Below are 21,084 nucleotides of genomic sequence, written 5' to 3' on the forward strand. Positions count from 1 at the left end.
TATCGAACAATTGTCCCTTACCTTCTTAGTCCATTTTTCTATCTGTATTTTTTCAAACCAGCCTAAACCCAATTTTTCAATGATTTCTTTTTTCCTCCTTTCATTTTCTGAAGTTTTTAACCAATCTATTATAGTTTGTATATTTTCATCTTCCATTACCCTATCACGACTTATATTAGTTTTAATCGGCCAATTTTCAATTGTCTTCCCTAAGAAAATTATATGTGGAATTAAAATTTTAACAAATTTATTCCAAATTTTACTCAGTCCCTTTAACCAATAGCTATTAATTACACATTTTGATTTTGCTTTATCTAAAAACCATGTTGAGCCAAATCTCTTGGATGTCTTTTAATTCTAAATCTCTCCAATGACTATCTTCACCTTTAAATATTTTTACCACAGTCCGAATAGCATAAGCCCAATAATAATTGAGTAGTTTGGGGATTCCTAATCCACCTTCCTTTTGATTTTGATACCACATTTTCTTCACTAATCTAGGTCTTTTCCCACCATTGCAAAATTTATCCAATTTCTTCTGATATCCTTCAATATCTTTCTCTGTCAAGTTTAACGGTAACATCTCAAATAAAAAATTGAACTTTGGCAACAACATCATCTTACACATTGCAATTCTACCAAACCAAGACAACTTTATCATTTTATATTTATCTATCTTTTTCTCAATTTCATTCATCACCACATCATAATTTAGTTTTTTCATTTCTTTAACTTTGAGTGAAAGTGTTATGCCCAAATATTTCAATGTTTTTTTAATCCTTATCCCAAGTTGTTCTTGCATATTCTCCCACTCCTTACCATTATTATTCATTAATAGTTCAGATTTTGACCAATTTATTTTCAAACCTGTCATTTCCTCAAATTCTTCCAAATGCTTATGTATCTTTTTCAAATCTTTCTCTATATCTTTTAAAATAATCAAAGTATCATCCGCATACAGATTTATATCCCTTATACCCTTCCAATTCTTCATCTTTTTCTATCATTTTAGTCAAAATTTCCATAACTAATAAAAATAATGTTGGAGACAGGGGACATCCTTGTCTCGTACCCGCTTCCAATCTTATCTCTTCTGTCAGCCTTCCGTTCACCTTCACTCTTGCACTACTTTTTTGATACAGTTTTGAAATAACATGTATAAACTTATTACCAAAACCTAGTACCTCAACAATTGTTTTAATAGTTTCCCATTGTACAGAGTCAAAAGCTTTAAAAATATCTAATGATACTATACCTATTTTATCAGCATTATATTCAGCAACATCTATAATATTTAATACTCTTCTGACAATATCACTCATGTATCTACCCTTCACAAAGCCTACTTGGTTATAACTTATATATCTATCTATAAATCTACTTAATCTATTACTTATAATGGCGGTAAATATCTTTGCATCTTGATTAATTAAGGAGATGGGCCGATAGGACTCAATCCTTTCTAAGTCTTTATCTGGTTTAGGGATTATAGATATCACCGTTCTATTCCATGACAACGGAACTTCTCCACCATGTAAAATTCCGTTAAATAGTTTTTGCAATTTTGGTATTATTATTTCCTTAAATTCTTTATAAAACTCAGCAAGTAATCCATCTTCACCTGGAGCTTTCCCTAATTTTATTTTTTGTATTACTCCATTAATCTCATCTTGTGTTATATCTTCTTCCATCAAGTCTTTATATGTTTGGTCAATTTTCACAACATGTTTTTCTAAATAACTTCAGTTTTTCCCGATCAATTAATTTTTTCGAATATAAATTTTGAAAAAAATTCCTGACCACTTCGCATTTTTCTAATTTTTTATAGCATCTTATACCCTTATCATCTATCAAGGCTCCAATTTCTCTCTTCTCTCTTTTATTTTTCGCCATCCTTGCCAATAACTTAGAGTTTTTATTGCTAAATTCAAAAAAATTCCTATTTAAATATCTCATATTCTTTTTTTACCAATTCTATATCTTCTTTTATCAATTTATTTTTTAGCAAATTTAGTTCCTCCAAAAAAATTTTTTCTTTAGTAAGCAAAAATTGATTCTCCAATTCCTTAATCTGGCTTTTATCTTTTTCAATTTTATTTTTATAATTTTTATATTTTCTGCTTGATAACTTGATACTTTCCCCTCTAAACACTGCTTTCATCGCATCCCAAACAATTTCAAATTTAACCTCTCCATTATCATTCTATTTCCAACATTCTTCCCATTTTTTAAATATCCATTTTTTATCCTCCTCATTTTTATACAGTTTTTCATCATATCTCCAACAACTTCCTTTTTTCTCAAAATTAAAATCTATTTCCATCGTAACTTCTGCATGATCAGAATCCTTAAAAATTCCCACATCTATCTTACCCACATTATTCAACAAATCTTTAGAAACTAAAATATAGTCAATTCTTGAATATGTATTATGTATCTTAGAGTAAAAAGTATACACTCTTTCAGTTCCTTTCACTTCTCTCCAGGCATCCACCACGCCGTTTCGAAACATCAATTTATTTAAGGTCCCCATTTTATTTGCTCCTCCACAACGAGTGGGGTTAGTACTATCTATTTTATCTCTAATTAAATTAAAATCCCCAGCCACAATTACTTTCCCTACACTTTCAATTTCCAAAATTTTAGTTATTTTTTCAAGAAATTCTTTTTGCTTCTCATTGGGTAGATATAAATTAACCAATGTCACTTTTTCCTCATTAATATTTCCCACAATTATTACATATCTTCCTTCTTCATCCATGATTACTTGTTCTTTTTCAAAATATACCCTATCTGATATCAATGTTGCAACTCCTCTAGCTTTTGAAGTTCCAAAAGATTTTTCATAAATTTGCATACCCTTTATATACATTTTATTTGAGCCTTCAGATTTCTGATGGGTTTCTTGCAAAAATAATATATCTGGTAGATCTCTTTTAATTTTAAGTTCCAATCGTCTTCTTTTGATCTGATTCCCTGTACCCTTCACATTCCATGTCATTATTTTTATTAAACCCATTTAAACTGTAACTTTTTTAATCCTTTCCCCTCCTCTTCCTTTCTGTGCCCAGATCCCAGCACCAATCTCCCACATTCCAAACAACATTCAACATAAAATAAAAAAAATAAAAAGGGGCAAAAGACACATCAAACATTAATTAACAAACAATCTTCGTCCCCCACATCCTCAATTGGTTTCTGCCTCTATAAAGAGAGTGGGGGAGAGGGGACGTGCTAATGGCCGGGTCACTTCTTTCGGGTAGTCTACTTAAATTCATCTCTCAGAGAAAAGGGTGGTAACTTCTCCCCGCACTCAGCTTCCTGCAATTCTTTTTCAAGATCCTTCAATTTCTTATCCGCTCCATCTCCCATTATATCATCACGACTTTTCTTTTGTTCAACCATCGCAGGTGAGATTTCCTTCCGCTTTAATCCTTTAGGGTCTTGTCCTCCAGCAGCCCCTTTTTCTTCTGGTGTTGATGTTTTTGCATATGTTCCACCCATCTTGAGCATTTGATCTTTTATCTCTGTTATGTCCTCATACTTTACAATCAATCCAAGTTCATGTAAGTATAACACTGCATCTGTTTCCAAAGTAATTATTTGCATTCTTCCTTTATAAAAAAAATTTAGTTGCTGTGGCGGCCTCCAGTTATATTTAATTCCATTGTCTCTCAGAACCTTTGTAATTGGCTTCAAAAAAAATCTCCACGCTCTTTCTTCTCTTGATATATCCGGAAAGACTTGAATAATTTTCTCCTCAAATTTCAAAGCTTCACCCATCTCTCTCACTTTCACCATCACTTCCAGTTTGTCACTAAGATTTGCAAATCTGACAAGTACATTTCTATTTAAGCCGTTTTGTCTTTTATACCCAATTCTAAAAACACTTGCCAGATTTGTTGCTGTAAATGTGATTTGTGTATCCAGGTCATTGAGCCATTTTAAAACTCGTTGTTTCAAATTGTCCACTTTTTCTTCTTGAATTCCTCGAATAACCAGATTATATTTCCTCGCTTCTTCTTCCAAAAGACAATTTTTTTTATCTTGTTGTTCATTTTTAAAAAAGATTTCTCCAATTTGCCAATCTATCTTTGCATCATGTGTATGAATCTGCTCAATTTCATCTTTAATTATTGTCATTTCTACTGTTTGCTTTGCAAAATTTTCATTCATTTCTTGCTTCATTCTTTTAATTTCCAATATCATATTATCCATACTATCTGACAGTCCTGATATCTTTTCACCAATTTTAGTTAAGGCCACAGCAACTTGTTGCATTTCTAAAGATTGTTGGGTCGCCATTTTTAATAAGTTTTATTTATCCACTTTTGCCAAGAGGGTCTGTAATGAAGATTAAGGGACAGCAATCCACAATTAAAGCTGAGACAGCTTATTATTGCACTCAAAAGGACCAACAATAAAAGTTTATAGTTCTCAATTCAGCTTGCGTAATTTCCCTTAAAAAAAAAAAGAAAAAGCTAACATCCGTTGGAAGGCACTGCCCAGAAATGCGTTTTGCCGCTTCGACTCAGGCACTTTCACAAACAGGAATTCAAATTGTCAAAAAAGCAAAGTACCTGGGCATTTGGCTCACGGCAAGAACATCTTCAATAAAGGAAGACAACTACTCAAAATTATTGCAACAAATTCAAAAAGATTTAGAAAATTGGGCAAAACTACAAATTTCTTTGATTGGGAGAATCGCCATGATAAAGATGAATATCTTATCTAAAATTTTATATTTGATCCAAACAGTACCTATAAAATTGGGGAAAACCTTTTTTTGACAAATTGAATTAAATTATTAGTAAATTTATGTCGCTAGGGAAAAAGCCAAGAATCAAAATTAAAAAGTTACAAGATGCCAGAAGTAAGAGTGGCTTTGGCCTTCCAGACTCGGAACTGTACCATCAGGCAGCAGTAATGTCATGGCTCAGGGAATGGATAAATCTAAAGAATGGAAGAATTTTAACAATTGAGGGCCATGACTTGAAGAAAGGTTGGCATGCCTTTATTTGGGATGGAAAAGACAAAGACCACAAGTATTTCCAGAGGCATCAAGTGAGGGAAGTATTATTAGAAACTTGGATGAAAATTAAAAGGAACTTTTATCCAAAAATCCCAAGATGGGTGTCAACAATGGAAGCCTTGGTCTACCCTAATTTATTTGATCTTAACAAAATAGTAACATATAAAGAACTGTTAGATGGATTAAGAAATTTGAAATCTAGACAAAAATTATTGGATGAAGGAATTAAAATTGATTGGTGGCCCTATTTACAAATACAAACAAAATAGAAAAAAGATTTAGAAGTATATGGATTCCAAACTGACCAACAAGAAATGGACAAAATATTAACTGGGACCGATGAGAAATAATTATCAAAATATATAAATGCCTCCTTCAATTCAAAATGGAGGAGGAAACGGTAAAGGAAACGATGATAATTTGGGCGAAAAACTTTGTGTATAATATTGAATTAGAATATTTGGAAAAGTTTTGGGGAACAAATTATAAGATGACATTGTCGGCCGCCTATAAAGAAAATATTTACAAAATGTTTTAAAGGTGGCATTTACCCCCGGTGAGATTGGCCAAGATATCCCCAAAAAATGCATCAAATTGCTGGAAATGTGATCATCAACATGGGACATATTTCCACATGTGGTGGACATGCCCCAAAGCAAAGACATATTGGTTAAAAATCCAAAAATGGTTAGAGGAAATGATGGGGGGGGGGAATTGCTATGAAATCTGAACTATTTTTATTGGGAATTATAAAAGAGAAGATTAGGAAAGAAATTTATTACCTTATACTTCACATAATTACGGCCACCAGAATTTCATTTGCACAAAATTGGAAACAAAGATTTGCTCCATCAAATACGATGATCATAAAAATGGTGCTAGAATGTGCAGAAACAGATAAATTAACAATGGAATTAAAAGACTGAGAGGAAACGATTTATTACAAGACATGGAACAGATGGTATAACTGGTTGGAGAAACAATCCAAAATTAATGTATAAATGTATAAACATAAGAGAAGATATTATAGAGGAACGAAATAGTTATTGTGTAATAGATAGGTATAAATTGTAGTGAATATAGAAATTAGTAAGTAATATATAAAATATATGTGTATATAGTTGGTTATAGATATTATCAAAGATGCCGGTATTGGAAAGCTGTAAAAATGTAACTCTCGGCCAGTCCACCCAACTGCTCTGGAAACAAGCCAACACCAGAACGGAATAAAGCAGTTGCAATCCTTTAATTAGGTTCAGCACAGCAAACACAGGCAGGAGAAAGGCACAAGCCGGAAACAAGGTTTAAAGTTAGTGCTACACTTGCAGTGCTAGTGCTTGTAGTTAGTGCTACAATCGCAGTGTAACGCCTTTTATATACACAGCAATAAATCAAGTGGCAAATAAACAGTTAACATCACCCCTCCTTCCCCTAGCTGGCCTGAAGGAGGAGCACAATAAATCAATTAACAATCAAACAGTCAACATCATCCCTCCTTCCTCAAGCTGGCCTGTAGGAGGAGCGCGCCTCTGTTACAGCACAAGGCAGCGTCATCTGCAAACACCATGCCCCCCATCTCCGATGAAAGAGTTTGCTTCGTTTTGTGTGCGGGTGGTAAAGACTTCTCAAACAGCTGATGACACGCCCCCGGAGAGTCCAACAGCTTGCCCCCTCCTCGTCGTCCTCCCTAGTGATGGCGAGACCCAACCGAGGCTCGGCAGGCAGCTCCTCTCTACCAGGAGTCCACCTGCAGGAAATAAAATAAAGATGTTAGCATAGCAACCGTTCTACCCACTGGGACCTGGTTTATTTGGATATTTACGATGATACCGACGGAGCAACCGGTCGGCATGAACGTCTGGAGCTGCTACCCAAGATGCTTGTGCTAGTGGATAACCGTTCCACCATACTAAGTACTGTAACCTGCCTCTACGTAGACGTGAATCCAATACTTTATCTATCTCATATTGATCTGAATGACTCGGTCCCGGGGAAACAGGCTGATGTGTGGGCCTTTCCTCTTTGACAGGTTTAAGGAGGCTGCTATGAAAAACAGGATGTATTTTTCCTAACAGTGAAGGTAGCTTAAGCATGACAGTGACAGGGTTGATCACACGTATTATAGGAAAAGGACCTATGTATTTGGGACCTAGTTTCCTACTAGGTAATCGTAATTTCAAGTATTTTGTCGATAGATACACGTGATCCCCTACAGAAAACGGTTTTGGGTTGGCTCTTTTCTTATCAACATAAAGTTTGTATTCATTTGCTGCTTTTTGAAGCGCCGTTTTTATCGCTGGCCACATTTGTCGGATCTTGTCGGCCCAACCGGAATGTGTAGATACCCCTGTAGCTGGAGGTTCTACCTCAGGTATGGCAGGGAATTCTCTTCCATAGATGATTTGGAAAGGAGAAAATCCCGTGCTACGGTGGCTGATATTGTTGTACGCGACTTCAGCGAACGGGAGTAAGGCAGACCAATCAGTTTGCTGATACGAAATGTAGCAACGTAGATATCGTTCCACAGCGGCATTAGCCCGTTCAGCTGCTCCATTTGTACTGGGATGGAAGGCTGAACTTAATCCTTGAGTGGATCCTATCCTGTGAATGAAAGATCTCCAAAACTGGGCAGTGAACTGGACACCCCGATCTGATATAATACGCTTCGGGACCCCGTGAAGGTGGTAGATATGTTGTATAAACATGTCTGTCAATCGTCGGGCAGATGGTAAACCCCGACAGGGTATAAAATGCGCCTGCTTTGAAAATAGGTCTATTACTGTCCAAATAACGGTATGTCCATTGCTGGGCGGTAGGTCCACTATAAAATCCATCGCCACTTCCTCCCACGGACGACTAGGATCAGCCACCGATTGTAATCGACCGAGTGGTTTTCCTGACCATGGTTTTGCTGCCGCGCATGTGGGGCACGATTTAACATAACGTTCAATTTCACCACGTATTCGTGGCCACCAAAATTGATGTCTAATCAGGTGAAGTGTTTTAAGGAAACCGTAATGACCTGCTGGTTTGGCATCATGGCACCATCTTAAAACTGTAGTTCGAAGCGGTTCTGGAATGTATAAACGATCCCCATTCCACCCTAATCCATCTCGTAAGATTACTGACGTTTGGTTTTGATTTACCCATGTATCCTGGCTGATAGCTATCCAAAGATTCGTTAAGAAGGACGCTTCTTTCCGTAACACCGCCGCAACCGCATGCCCACTCTCAATAGGTGGTATAAGAGATTCCACTACTTCCTCACGCTTACTGTTATATTGTGGCATACGAGAAAGTGCATCGGCGAGGAAGTTCTTTCCTGCTGGCACATATTTGAGTCTGAAATTGAATCTTCGAAAATATTGTGCCCAGCGTAGTTGTTTTGGGGACAGACGTCTAGGCGTTTGTAATGCCTCTAAATTTTTATGGTCTGTCCATACCTCAAATGGGATAGTAGCCCCTTCCAGGATGTGACGCCACGTAAGTAGAGCCCAACGGACAGCGAAGGCCTCCTTTTCCCAGATCGCCCACCCTCGCTCTGTGGTGTTTAATTTACGTGAGGTATAAGCACAAGGGCGTATCCTATCCTGTTCATCTTTTTGCAGCAACACAGCTCCCACAGCAACGTCGCTAGCATCGGCTTGAACGATGAATTCACGAGACAGATCAGGGTGTTTAAGTACCGGTTCTCTGGTAAAAAGATATTTCAACTGTTCAAAGGCACTTTGACATTGAGCTGTCCACTGCAATAACTGGTTTGGTCTTGGTTTTATCACAGGAGATTTAGTGCGTAACAGGTCTGTTAACGGTAGTGCTATAGTGGCAAATGCAGGGACGAATTGGCGATAGAAATTCGCGAAACCAAGGAAACTTTGGAGTTGTTTCCTGGTTTTCGGTGCTTGCCACTCAACTATAGCTTGGACTTTACGTGGATCCATTTCTATCCCATCGCTTGAGATCCTGTACCCGAGGTAATCTATCTTCGACTTATGGAACTCACATTTCGAAAGCTTTATAAACAGTTTAGCCGCTAACAACTTCTCTAAAACCTGACGGACTAACACAACGTGTTCTTCCAAGGTGCGCGTATATATTAGAATGTCGTCTAAATAAACAAGAACTCCTCTATACAAATGTTCATGCAAAACTTCGTTGATAAGCTGCATGAACACCGCTGGAGCGCCTTGAAGTCCAAACGGCATAACTCTATATTGGTAGCTACCAAGAGGGCAGTTAAAAGTGGTCTTCCATTCATCGCCCTGTTTGATACGTACTTGGTAGTACGCTTCCCGTAAATCGAGTTTTGTAAATACCCGTCCTGTAGATAGCGGAGCTAACAAATCCTTCATAAGCGGAAGGGGGTATAGATGTTCTATACATACTCCATTCAAATCTCGGAAGTCAACACATAACCGAACCCCACCGTCCTTCTTCTCCCTGAAGAAGACTGGGGCAGCCATCCTAGATCTACTAGGGACGATGAAACCTCGAGCTAAATTTTTGTCGATATATTGTCGTAACTTGGATAATTCTTGTTGGGTCATGGAATACATCCGAGGTTTCGGTAACTTAGCCCCAGGCACCAACTCGATAGCGCAATCCGTAGTCCGATGGGGGGGTAGTACTTCGCATTCCTCTTCACTAAACACGGCTGAAAGGTCTTGGTAAACAATAGGAAAGTCCGGTGTAAGCAACACCTCTGTGGAGGCACAGCTATTGTCCTGTCCCTCATTCGACTGTCCCACTGAAGAAGCAGGGGACGGGACAGCAGGTCCCAAAGGGATTCTAAGCTTACGATAACCTCCCTCCCACCAGATGTGAGGTTGCCATTTATCTAACCATGTGAGACCCAGAATAAGTGGCTCTATCATTTTTTCAACCACAATAAACTGGATGGACTCTTGATGTTCACCTATCACCAACAACACTTGTTCAGTTACGTGGTTAGCAGGTGCCCCCCCCCCCAATAATGACCCGTCCATCTGTTCAAACTTCACAGGAACTTTTAGCTTTTTTATCTGTAGGCCCAGAGCATCCACCACACTTCTCCGCACCAGACAACGGGTACATCCAGTGTCTATTAAAGCACCATACTGAAAACCCGTTGTGCTTCGGGGATTCCTCAGCACCACAGGTATGACAAAAGGGAACACAGTTTTGCTCACCATAGGGTCCTCCGGCTCGTTGTCATCACTGTCCCCTGACACCACCGGGAATCTCCCCGCCACAGTGGTTGGTGTAATATCACGAACCTGATGATCTACGATGGACTTTGGTCCTTGAAGTGCTTGGGTACGTTCTTGTGGCTGCCGTGGTCGGCCTCTGGTCACTACCCCCGTAGCCGGCTTTCGGGTTTGTACTCGTACCGGAGGTACAGGACATTCAGTCGCTCTGTGTCCTATCTGATTGCAGCGAAAACAACGAAACGCCGGTCGCTGAGACCTTTCAGGTAGGACGCTGCTGGGCGGAGGTACTTGAACCCGCGTGGTTGGCAGCTTTTCTGAGGCCCTCTCCGTGGGAACCCGTCTCTGTCCCACATTAACTTCCGACCGAGGCCTAAACTCCCGGAGTGTAATGTCCAGTTCAATAGCGGCTTTAAACCAAACAGCCAGGCGTGGAGCCAGGCCTCGGTACGCACAGGCTTGACGTAACTCACGATCCAGCCCCATCCGAAATTGCTGGACTAGCATCTGTTCGGGCCAGTCCCTTAAGCGACTAGCAATTTTCCGGAAATCACGTACATGCAGGAACACCCCGCTGTTTGAGGGCTACAAGATCTCCTTCCGCAATTAGTACACTGGAGTCATCCTCAAAAGCAGACCGGAGAGCTTGCAAGAACCTACCCACGTCCACTAGTTCTCTAGCATGGTTGCGATGTAATCCCGCCACCCAGTCTGCTGCATCACCGGTTAACACAGCTGTAATGGCTACCACCATGGCCCATTGTGATGGATACCAGCGACCATACTGGTCTAGATGACTAACCACCTGGCTTAAAAACAACGCCACACGGTCTGGGCTCCCGTCAAAGGTGGCTTGCAGTGCAGGAGGGCCCCAGATTGGAGGTGGTGCCCACATCCCAGGAACCGGGATCCATGCTGGGGGTGGTACAGGCGGTCTGTTCTCCCCATCTCTCCTCAGATCTCCAACGGGCCTCCGTTCCCCCACAGGACGTTGTGCCCACCTTCCAGCTCCTACCTCTCTTCTGGTCGATGGCTGTTCGGAGCCCCTGGTGCTATCCTCCCTCTTAGGCAGGTGGTAGTCCCGGTCTTCGAATTGGCCCTTTCCTTTTCCTGTTTCCTGTTCCCTTCGGAATTTGGGGCTAGCGATGCGAAACCGAGCCTCTGGCCTGGAAAGGCCCTCATCCTGCCAAGACTTGCCTTGTAACGGTTCCGCCCCAGCGGCCCAGGGTTGCCAAGACGGGGCGTCCCGGAAACTCCCTTCTCCAAACCGATCTCTTATGGCATCCATAGCACTGGATTCAGGCCCTGTATTATCATAGCCCCAATCCGCCTCTTCCTCGTCTGTCCAACGTCTCTCCCGCCAACCTCTAAATGACGGACCCAATGGGGGGGTAGATGGCCATTGGAGCCCGGTATGAGTAGAACTAGGCCACCAGCCCCCACTGGAAACCTGTCCCGAAGCGTCTAGCCCTTGACTCTGCGCACCAGCCGTCTCCACACAGTCCTCCTCACGTGGCTGGCACAGCTTGGGTCTGACTACCGGTTGATGAGGGGTTGCAGTTTGTAGCTTCTCCTCTTCCACAACCACCTCCTCCACGTCAGCCTCTAGAGGGACCTCCAACTCCGAATCACCCAGCGCCGTCCCTTCTGCCATCACCGACAGCCTTTCTCGCCGGACTGCAGCTAGGGAACGTAGGCAGTTGAAATTGGTGAGTGGGGGAGCGCTAACTTTCTCTCGGCCAGTCCACCCAACTGCTCTGGAAACAAGCCAACACCAGAACGGAATAAAGCAGTTGCAATCCTTTAATTAGGTTCAGCACAGCAAACACAGGCAGGAGAAAGGCACAAGCCGGAAACAAGGTTTAAAGTTAGCGCTACACGCAATCGCAGTGTAGCGCCTTTTATATATACAGCAATAAATCAAGTGGCAAATAAACAGTTAACATCACCCCTCCTTCCCCTAGCTGGCCTGAAGGAGGAGCACAATAAATCAATTAACAATCAAACAGTCAACATCATCCCTCCTTCCTCAAGCTGGCCTGTAGGAGGAGCGCGCCTCTGTTACAGCACAAGGCAGCGTCATCTGCAAACACCATGCCCCCCCCATCTCCGATGAAAGAGTTTGCTTCGTTTTGTGTGCGGGTGGTAAAGACTTCTCAAACAGCTGATGACACGCCCCCGGAGAGTCCAACAGCTTGCCCCCTCCTCGTCGTCCTCCCTAGTGATGGCGAGACCCAACCGAGGCTCGACAGTAACAAGGATGTTAAAGATGTAAATGTTGAATAAAAATTATTATAAAAAAACAACAAAAACAGATCTGTGAACATCTAGAAACAAATAAAGTTATAACTAAAAACCAGCATGTGTTTGTTAAAAACAGATCATGCCAAACAAATCTTATTTCATTCTTTGACAAAGTGATTAAATTAGTAGATCAGCAAAATGGTGTGGACATAGTATACTTAGATTTCAGCAAGACATTTGACAAAGTAGACCACAACCTACTTCTTTGTAAACTCGAATAATGTGGGATAGACAGCATCACCACAAGATGGATTTGTAACTGGCTGACAAACATATGCAAAAAGTCATCCTTAATGGTACTATATCTACATGGAGGAAAGTAATCAGTGGGGTACCACAGGGTTCCATTTTAGGCCCAGTATTTATTTATTTATTTTATTTATTTTATTGAATTTCTATACCGCCCTACTCCCGAAGGACTCAGGGCGGTCCACAGCCATGAAATAAAACACATAGATATACAAAATTTAAAATCGAATAAAATGAATTAAATAAATTTGGCTGAATTAATACCCATAATTTAAAATACCCATAATTTTAAAATACATTAAAAATTTAAAATTTACACTTAAAAGGGAGAAGATTTAGGTGAGGCCAGCTTGATGAAATAAAAGCGTCTTCAACTCACGGCGGAAGGTGCGCAGATCCGGAATCTTCCGTATCTCTGGGGGAGCTCATTCCAGATCGTCGGTGCCCCCACAGAGAAGGCTCTCCCCCTAGGGGCCGACAGCCGACATTGTTTGGCCGACGGCACCTGGAGGAGCCCCTCTCTGTGGGAGCGTACTGGTCGGTGGGAGGCTGTTGGTGGTAGTAGGCGGTCCTGTAAGTAACCAGGTCCTAAGCCATGGAGCGCTTTAAAGGTGGTAACCAGAACCTTGAAGCGCACCCGGAAGACCACCGGGAGCCAGTGCAGCTCACGCAGGAGAGGTGTTACATGGGAGCTCCATGTTGCTCCCATAACCACCCGCGCGGCCGCACTCTGCGCCAGTTGGAGCCTCCGGGTGCACCTCAAGGGGAGCCCCATGTAGAGAGCATTACAATAGTCCAGACGAGAGGTAACGAGGGCATGAGTGACTGTGCGTAACGAGTCCCGATCTAGAAAGGGACGCAACTGGCGAATCAGGCGAACCTGATGAAAAATCCTCCCGGTCACGGCCGTCAAGTGCTCTTCTAAAGACAGCCGTGAGTCCAGGAGGACGCCCAAGTTACGAGCCCTTTCCGTGGGGGCCAATGATTCGCCCCCAATAGCCAGCGATGGCGCCAGCTGACTATATCGGGACGTCGGAAACCACAGCCACTCGGTCTTGGATGGGTTGAGCCTGAGCCCGTTTCTCCCCATCCAGATCCGTACGGCCTCCAGGCACTGGGACATCATTTCAAGGGCATCGTTGGGGTGGTCCGGGGTGGAGATGTACAGCTGGGTGTCGTCAGCATACAGATGGTACTTCACCCCGAAACCACGGATGATTTCACCCAGCGGCTTTACATAAATGTTGAACAGAAGGGGCGAGAGAACTGATCCCTGCGGCACCCCACATATAAGGGGCCTCGGGGTCGATCTCTGCCCCCCTGTCAACACAGACTGCGACCGGTCAGAGAGAAAGGAGGAGAACCACCGTAAAACGGTGCCTCCCACCCCCAACCCTTCCAGCCGGTGCAGCATGATACCATGGTCGATGGTATCAAAAGCCGCTGAGAGGTCTAACAGGACCAGGACAGAGGAACAACCCCTGTCCCGAGCCCTCCAGAGATCATCAACCAACCCGACCAATGCCGTTTCCGTGCTGTACCCAGGTCTGAAGCCCGATTGGAACGGATCTAGATACGACACTTCATCCAGGTACTGGGGTAGCTGTCGCGCAACCACACTCTCAACAACCTTCGCAATGAAGCAAAGGTTGGAGACTGGACGATAATTAGCCATTACTGCCGGGTCCAGGGAAGGCTTCTTGAGGAGAGGCCTTACCACTGCCTCTTTCAGGGCGGCAGGAAAGACACCCTCACCCAACGAAGCATTTATAATCCCCTGGAGCCAGCCTCGCGTCACCTCCCGGGAAGCCAGCACTAACCAGGAGGGACACGGGTCCAACAAACATGTGGTCGCGTTCAATCTACCCAGAATCCTGTCCACATCATCTGGGGTCACAGGATCAAACTCATCCCAGATAACAGTCTGAAGACCTGTCTCCGTTACCCTTGCTGGATCTATCCCGTCAGAGTCCAGACCTGCCCGAATCTGAGTGATTTTGTCATACAGATACTGAACAAAATCCTCGGCTCTTCCCTCCAAGGGGTCCTCCCGCGCTTCCTGGTGGAGCAGGGAGCGGGTCACCCTAAACAGGGTGGCCGGGCGATTATCTGATGATGCAATAAGAGCAGTAAAATGAGTACATTTTGCTGCTTTTATCGCCACTAGGTAACTCCTAATATGAGATCTTACCAGTGTTCGGTCAGATTCAGAAAGACTAGCCTTCCAACAGCTCTCTAGGCGTCTTTGTACTCTTCAATATCTTCATAAATGACTTAGATGAAGGGGAATTCATCAAATTTGCAGATGACACTAAACTGTCAGGAATAGCCAACACCCCAGAAGACAAGCTTAGGTTCCAAAAAGATCTTGACAGACTTGAGCAATGGGCCCTATCCAACAACATGAAATGTAATGTGGAGAAAATCAAGGTTTAACACTTAGGCAGGAAAAACCAAAGGTACAAATCAGGGGTGGGTTCTACTTATTTTTACTACCGGTTCATATTGCGCCCCGACGCGCTTTTCTGCGCATGCACAGAAGCTTCTGCACATCACCTATGATCACCTATGATGACATCCAGGTCAGTGGGCAGAGCCTCCCACTGGTTTTACTACCGGTTCTTGCAAACCGGTCCGAACCAGGGGCAACCCACCGCTGGTACAAATACAGATTAGGCAAAACTTGTAACTGTGAGAGGGACCTTGGAGTCCTAGTGGGTGATTATTTAAATATGAGCCAGCAGTGTGCAGCAGCAACCAAAAAAGCTAATACAATCCTTGGTTGTATAAACAGAGGCATAGAATCAAAATCACATGAAGTATTACCGCTTTATAAAGCTTTAATAAGGCCACACCTGGAGTACTGCATCCAGTTTTACATTACAAAAAAGAAGTTTAGTCTTTGATTAAAGTGAATAGAAGATTAACTAAGACCTGGAGACTATAACATATGAAGAACAGTTACAGGATTTGAGTTTGGCTAGTCTAGAGAAAAGAAGGACTAAGGATGATATGCTAGCAGTATTCCAGTATTTGAGAGGTTGTCACAAAGAGGAGGAGGTCAACTTTTTTACCAAAGCACCTGTAGGCAGGACAAAAAACAATGGATGGAAACTAACCAAGGAGAAAAGCAATCTGGAATTAAGGAGAAACTTCCTAAGAGTGAGGACAATTAACCAGTGGAATAGCTTGCCATCAGAAGCTGTTGGTGCTTCATCATTGGAGGTTTTTAAGAAGAGACTGGACAATCACTTGTCTGAAGTGGTATAGGGTCTCCTGCTTGAGCAGGGGGTTGGGCTAGAAGACCTCCAAGGTCTCTTCCAGCTCTATTCTGATTGATTGGTATTGCTAACCTGAAACTGGCCACAAAAATGCTGGACATCTTTATAAGAACATTCAAGGAAAAGTGCTGTGGAGAAAGTAGCAAGTCCAGTTCTGGTCCTCTTCCTGATCAATCTCAGAGTTTGTCACATAAGGTAGAACCAGAGGAATTTTACCTGATCCATTATCTATCTTACCATTGTACTAAAAGACTCTCAGGCAAAAATTTTCAAGGGAGGAATAAAGTTAAGTTAATGCTTTCACTGGGATCCTTATGGTTAAGTGAGACATTCTAGCCACTACCAATTGATTAGAAAGATTTTTGAATTCAGTGCATAGGTAAGAAAACAAAAATGGAAATGACACATGGAATAGCACGTTCTTAGAATGAGCAACAATAGAGAGGATTTGACCTGCACTTCATCACATGCTAGTTGGGTTATTTTCTTCTAGGATGCAATATTTTTCATGAGAACATGCAGTCCATTTATAGATCTGCCAAGCCCTAATTGAATGATTTTGAGGAATAAAAATGGGATTCTAGCAATGTGCTTCCTTCCTTGGGCAACTGGGTTCTGCTACTGGATTGTTGTATTTGCTTAGGGAAAAGTTAGTCACCACTGCTTTCAAAAAATCCATCAATCAACAATTACACTGAAGTCCCCAAGTCTGTTTTTTTTTCTTGACCGTCTACTTCTCTGGATTTAATTTCAGTTTATTCTTCCGCAGATAGCCCATCAAGAAACTGGTTGGAATAAGACTTCCGGTTTGGTGCTACGGCGATCCAGTCGGGGAAATAGCGGGGCTCTGATGAGCCCCGCAAAAACCCCGACTGTTGAGCTGCTGCCGACAGGTCTGCGGACCAATCCTGTCCTATAGGGACAGGGGAAAGAGAGGGACATCTTGGATGGCCGAGAGGAACGGGCAAGTTCCTCGGGGCCGGAGGAAACCCTCTGAGTCGGCGGCAGGGATGCGGCAGCCATGTCGGCTGCCTCGAAGCCGGGACAAACCGGAGAAGCATTGTGCAGGTGGAAGATTGGAGAAAAAAGAGCGAAGTGTTTGGAAGCTGGGTGAGTGATATTAGCCCAGACGGGAACAGCGCTCAAAAAATAGACTTTTACAAGTGAGCCTTAGCCTTAATTAGCGGCTACAGATAATTGGGGCAAAAAGACAAGATAATTTGCAGGAGGAAGAGACCCATCAAGAAGTTACTTTTATCATGGATTGATTTGGAATGACTGTCTGTTGGAAAGTTAGAAAACTTTGAAATTTCTTTAAATTGGAATGGACTACTTTTGGAGAGAGAAAGAGGGGAGAGGCGATAAACAGGAATCTTTAAAAACTAAGGAGAAAGGACAAGCGGACAATTATATAATGGACAAAATGGAGAATTGCTGCGACAAAGGGAAAGTAAATTGTGGATTGCTTTTGGCTTGAAAGAGAAACAATGTGTCTTGCTACCTAAATTGGATTATTTTGAACAACCAAGGAGATTTGATTCTGGGGATTCCCAGTCTGTCTATTGGTGGTTTTATTGAGGGGAAGAAAGAAGAAATAAAATGGAACAATTCAAATTGAACTAGCAGGTGTGGCAACAAAAGAAAATGGCGCAGCAAAAAAAGAAGGGATGATGATACTATATATGGAATAGATGTTACAAAAGAACTAAACTTTACAGAGTTCTTAATTTTATTTATTTATTTATTTATTTATTTATTTTATTTGTTTCAATTTCTATACCGCCCTTCTCCAAATAGGACTCAGGGCGGTGAACAGCCAAAGTAAAAAACAGGACATACAAAATTTAAAAACAGTTTAAAATAATTAAATATTTTGGCCGTAAATTAAAACAATCCAATTTAAAATCAATTTAAAATTTAACTCAAGCTAGCCCAGCTAGTTGAAATAAATAGGTCTTCAGGGCCCGACGAAAAATCCGGAGGTCTGTTATTGTACGTATCTCTGGGGGGAGGTTGTTCCAGAGGGTAGGCGCCGCCACAGAGAAGGCTCTCCCCCTGGGGGTCACCAGCCGACATTGTCTGGCGGACGGCATCCTGAGGAGGCCCACTCTGTGCGAGCGTACTGGCCGGTGGGAGGCTATTGGTGGCAGAAGGCGGTCTCGTAAATATCCCGGCCCTAAGCCATGGAGCGCTTTAAAGGTGGTCACCAACACCTTGAAGCGCACCCGGAAGACCACCGGGAGCCAGTGCAGCTCGCGCAGGAGAGGTGTCACATGAGAGCGCCTCGTCGCCCCCATAATCCCCCACGCGGCCGCGTTCTGGACCAGCTGGAGCCTCCGGGTGCACCCCAGGGGGAGCCCCATGTAGAGAGCGTTGCAATATTTTGACAATATTGAACTTGAAAAGGAACAGTTTTGGACAGATGGGGAAAGGGAAAAATAGAATATAGTTGGTTGTGAGATAAGAAAAATAAAATAGCCTGATTAAAAATGGAAATGTAATGTTTAAATTTTTACATGAAGCTTGAATATTAATAGGAGGTGTTTTTTTCCTTTCTCCCTTTTTCTCTTTTTCTTTTCTTTTCTTTTTTTCTTTTCCTCTTTGTTACCTTTTTCTTTCCTCTCTTTCTTGTTGTCTCTTGCTTTTTTACTTTTTATTTCCATTCCTTTTAAATTTGACTATTTAGATATACATATATCAATCTGGTCATGAAACAAGAATATAAATGATTAAAAGAGAATAGGATGTTTTAAATATTTAAATGAATTTTGAATATGAACAGGAGTTATTTATAGATTTAATAATTACAGAAAATTGATTTCAAGGCGGATAAAAATGTTGCTTTCATAGAAAAATAAGGATAAATATGAAATGGGACGAATTTAAGGAAAATTTATAATCCAGGAGAGAATATGTGAGAAGATATTTGTTGTAACATGTTTCTATTTTAAATTGGTGGGAGATATGGAGGAGAACATGTTGAAAAAGCAACCTATGTAATATGCTGTGAACCAGCTAAAATAAAACATTTATAATAATAGATGTAGGAGTGGAGGAAAGCATGCTGGTAATCAGCGACAATAGATTTAGGAGTGGAGGAGATTATGCTGGCAATCAGCGGAAGGAGTGGAGGATACTATGCTGGAGAACAGCTAAAACAAAATGCTATGAACCAGCCAAATAAGTAGAATTAGGAGTGGAGGAAAGTATGCTGGTAATCAGCAAAAATAGGTTTAGGAGTGGAGGAGATTATGCTGGTAATCAGCAGAAGGAGTGGAGGATACTATGCTGGAAAACAGCTTGCTGTGAACCAGCTAAATAATAGATTCAGGAGTGGAGGAGAATATACTGGGAATCAGCGAGAGGAGTCAAGGAGAATATGCTGGAAAATAACTAATTTAGTTGTGAACCAGCTAAATAATAGATTTAGGAGTAATGGAGAATACATTGGAAATCAGCCAAAATAAAATAGATTGGGAATTAGATAAAATTATGGATGGAAACGTGGAATGAATGATAATGTGAAACGATTCTGAAGTGATTTTATGTAAAATGAGAAGTGTATTTCATGACAAGATTAAGGAAATTAGATGTAAATCAATACAGGTTAAAATACAGATTTGATGAAATGGGGTTTAAGATTAAGGAATATATATGGAATTCTGATTGACAAAATGGAAAAATTTAGAATGGTGTTTATTTGGAAATGAAAAATTGTATATAAAAAGGAGCTGTGTTTATTTGTGATTTAAGATTTATGGTGATACAATAGAATGCCAAGTGTTTAGAATAAGATGTTAGATTGTATGATAAAAAATTGGTGATTTGATGTTTTTTCTTTTCTTTTTAAAGATGTAAATGGATGAAATTTGGAATCAAATTGGTTAAAGAAGTGTGGGCAATTGTATTTATCTAATACTGGACCAAACCTTAGCTCTTAAAGGTATTTTATGTTAGCTCTTAAGAGCTCTTAGCTCTTCTAAGTATTTTATGTTTAAGATGTTTAAAAACAAATAAAATATTTTTTTTAAAAAAAGAAACTGGTTGGAATAAGAAGACGGGGAGATTTTTCACTCCAAAAGTTCTGAATCTTCTCATTCAGCAGTTCCATTTCAGTACCGTATAAAATCGCACAGAGGATGCCAGGATTTTTATTTATTTTTTTTGCAATTTTTTTAAAAAAATTTTTAAACACACAGACAAACATACAATACATTGATCTGGTCACAAATTTGTTCAGCTTTTTGTTCCATCTTTAACACAATTTTATATATTCTATTTTTGCCATAACATTTATTTCTTAATCTTGGCTCACATATTTCAACTATTACCGAGACGACCTCGAAACTTGACATTACCCATCTTATAGTAAGCTTACTCAACTTAATCAAAACGGTTTCCCTTCTATTAATCCACCTTAAATCTTAATTCAAATAATACCTCATAATACATTTCACAATTCTTATCCTAAATTCTCACTATTAACAATACAGTTCAAACATATTTATATTTCTGAATCTTATTTCAATTTCTAAAGCTTCCCTACATTTTATTATTACTTCATATAATATTCATTAAATCTTTATTTAATTATTACTTCATCAAATTTAAATCTTATCTCTAATCTTAAAAATATACCAATTTAAAAATTAAACAGAGTTCTTAATTCAAATAATGCAACATAATACAATTCCCAATTATTTCCCTAAATTCTGTTTATTTAACAATACCATTTATATAAAAGCTAATTAAATAAGTCTTATTTAATTAAATTATAATCCTATATCAGTGATGGCTAACTTTTTTGCCATCGCGTGCCAGGAGAGGGGGGGCGGGGGAGGGTCGCGCGCGCACGTGCCCACGCGCATGTGTGCGCAACCCCCTCCCCCTCCCCCCCGCTCCTGGCACATGATGGCCTGGTAGGCCCGTTTTTCTTTCTTTCCTGGTTCCAGATCCTCTCTGTGTATCTGGGAACGGTGAAAACAGCCTTTCCCACTCCCTTGGAGGCCCTAGGGAGTCTGAAAAAGCCCAT

The 21,084-nt window shown here is 41.1% G+C and overlaps 2 protein-coding genes across 3 annotated transcripts in view; one reads left to right on the forward strand and one right to left on the reverse strand.

The window, feature by feature from the left end:
• Positions 1-21,084, forward strand: part of CD14 (CD14 molecule) — a 59,492-nt gene that overhangs the window by 25,146 nt on the left and 13,262 nt on the right. Inside the window, exon 2 of one of the 2 annotated variants that reach the window (XM_087891229.1) lies at positions 19,905-19,995. The exons of the other annotated variant lie outside the window; for it this stretch is intronic. The gene's annotated coding sequence lies outside the window, so the exon portion shown is untranslated. The remainder of the gene's footprint in view (positions 1-19,904; positions 19,996-21,084) is intronic. 2 annotated transcript variants of the gene reach the window in all.
• Positions 3,233-4,305, reverse strand: LOC148114804 (uncharacterized). The gene has a single exon (XM_087890203.1). It carries the CDS (start codon positions 4,303-4,305, stop codon positions 3,265-3,267), a length of 1,041 nt encoding a protein of 346 aa, XP_087746329.1. The 3' UTR covers positions 3,233-3,264.

The sequence above is a fragment of the Pantherophis guttatus genome, chromosome 3 (assembly GCF_059756535.1).
Source record: "Pantherophis guttatus breed Tessera chromosome 3, ASM5975653v1, whole genome shotgun sequence".
NCBI classification, from domain to species: Eukaryota; Metazoa; Chordata; class Lepidosauria; order Squamata; family Colubridae; genus Pantherophis; species Pantherophis guttatus.

Excerpts from the sequence above, each read along its gene's own strand:
- LOC148114804 (XM_087890203.1), bottom strand. The coding sequence starts at position 4,305 with ATGGCGACCCAACAATCTTTAGAAATGCAACAAGTTGCTGTGGCCTTA.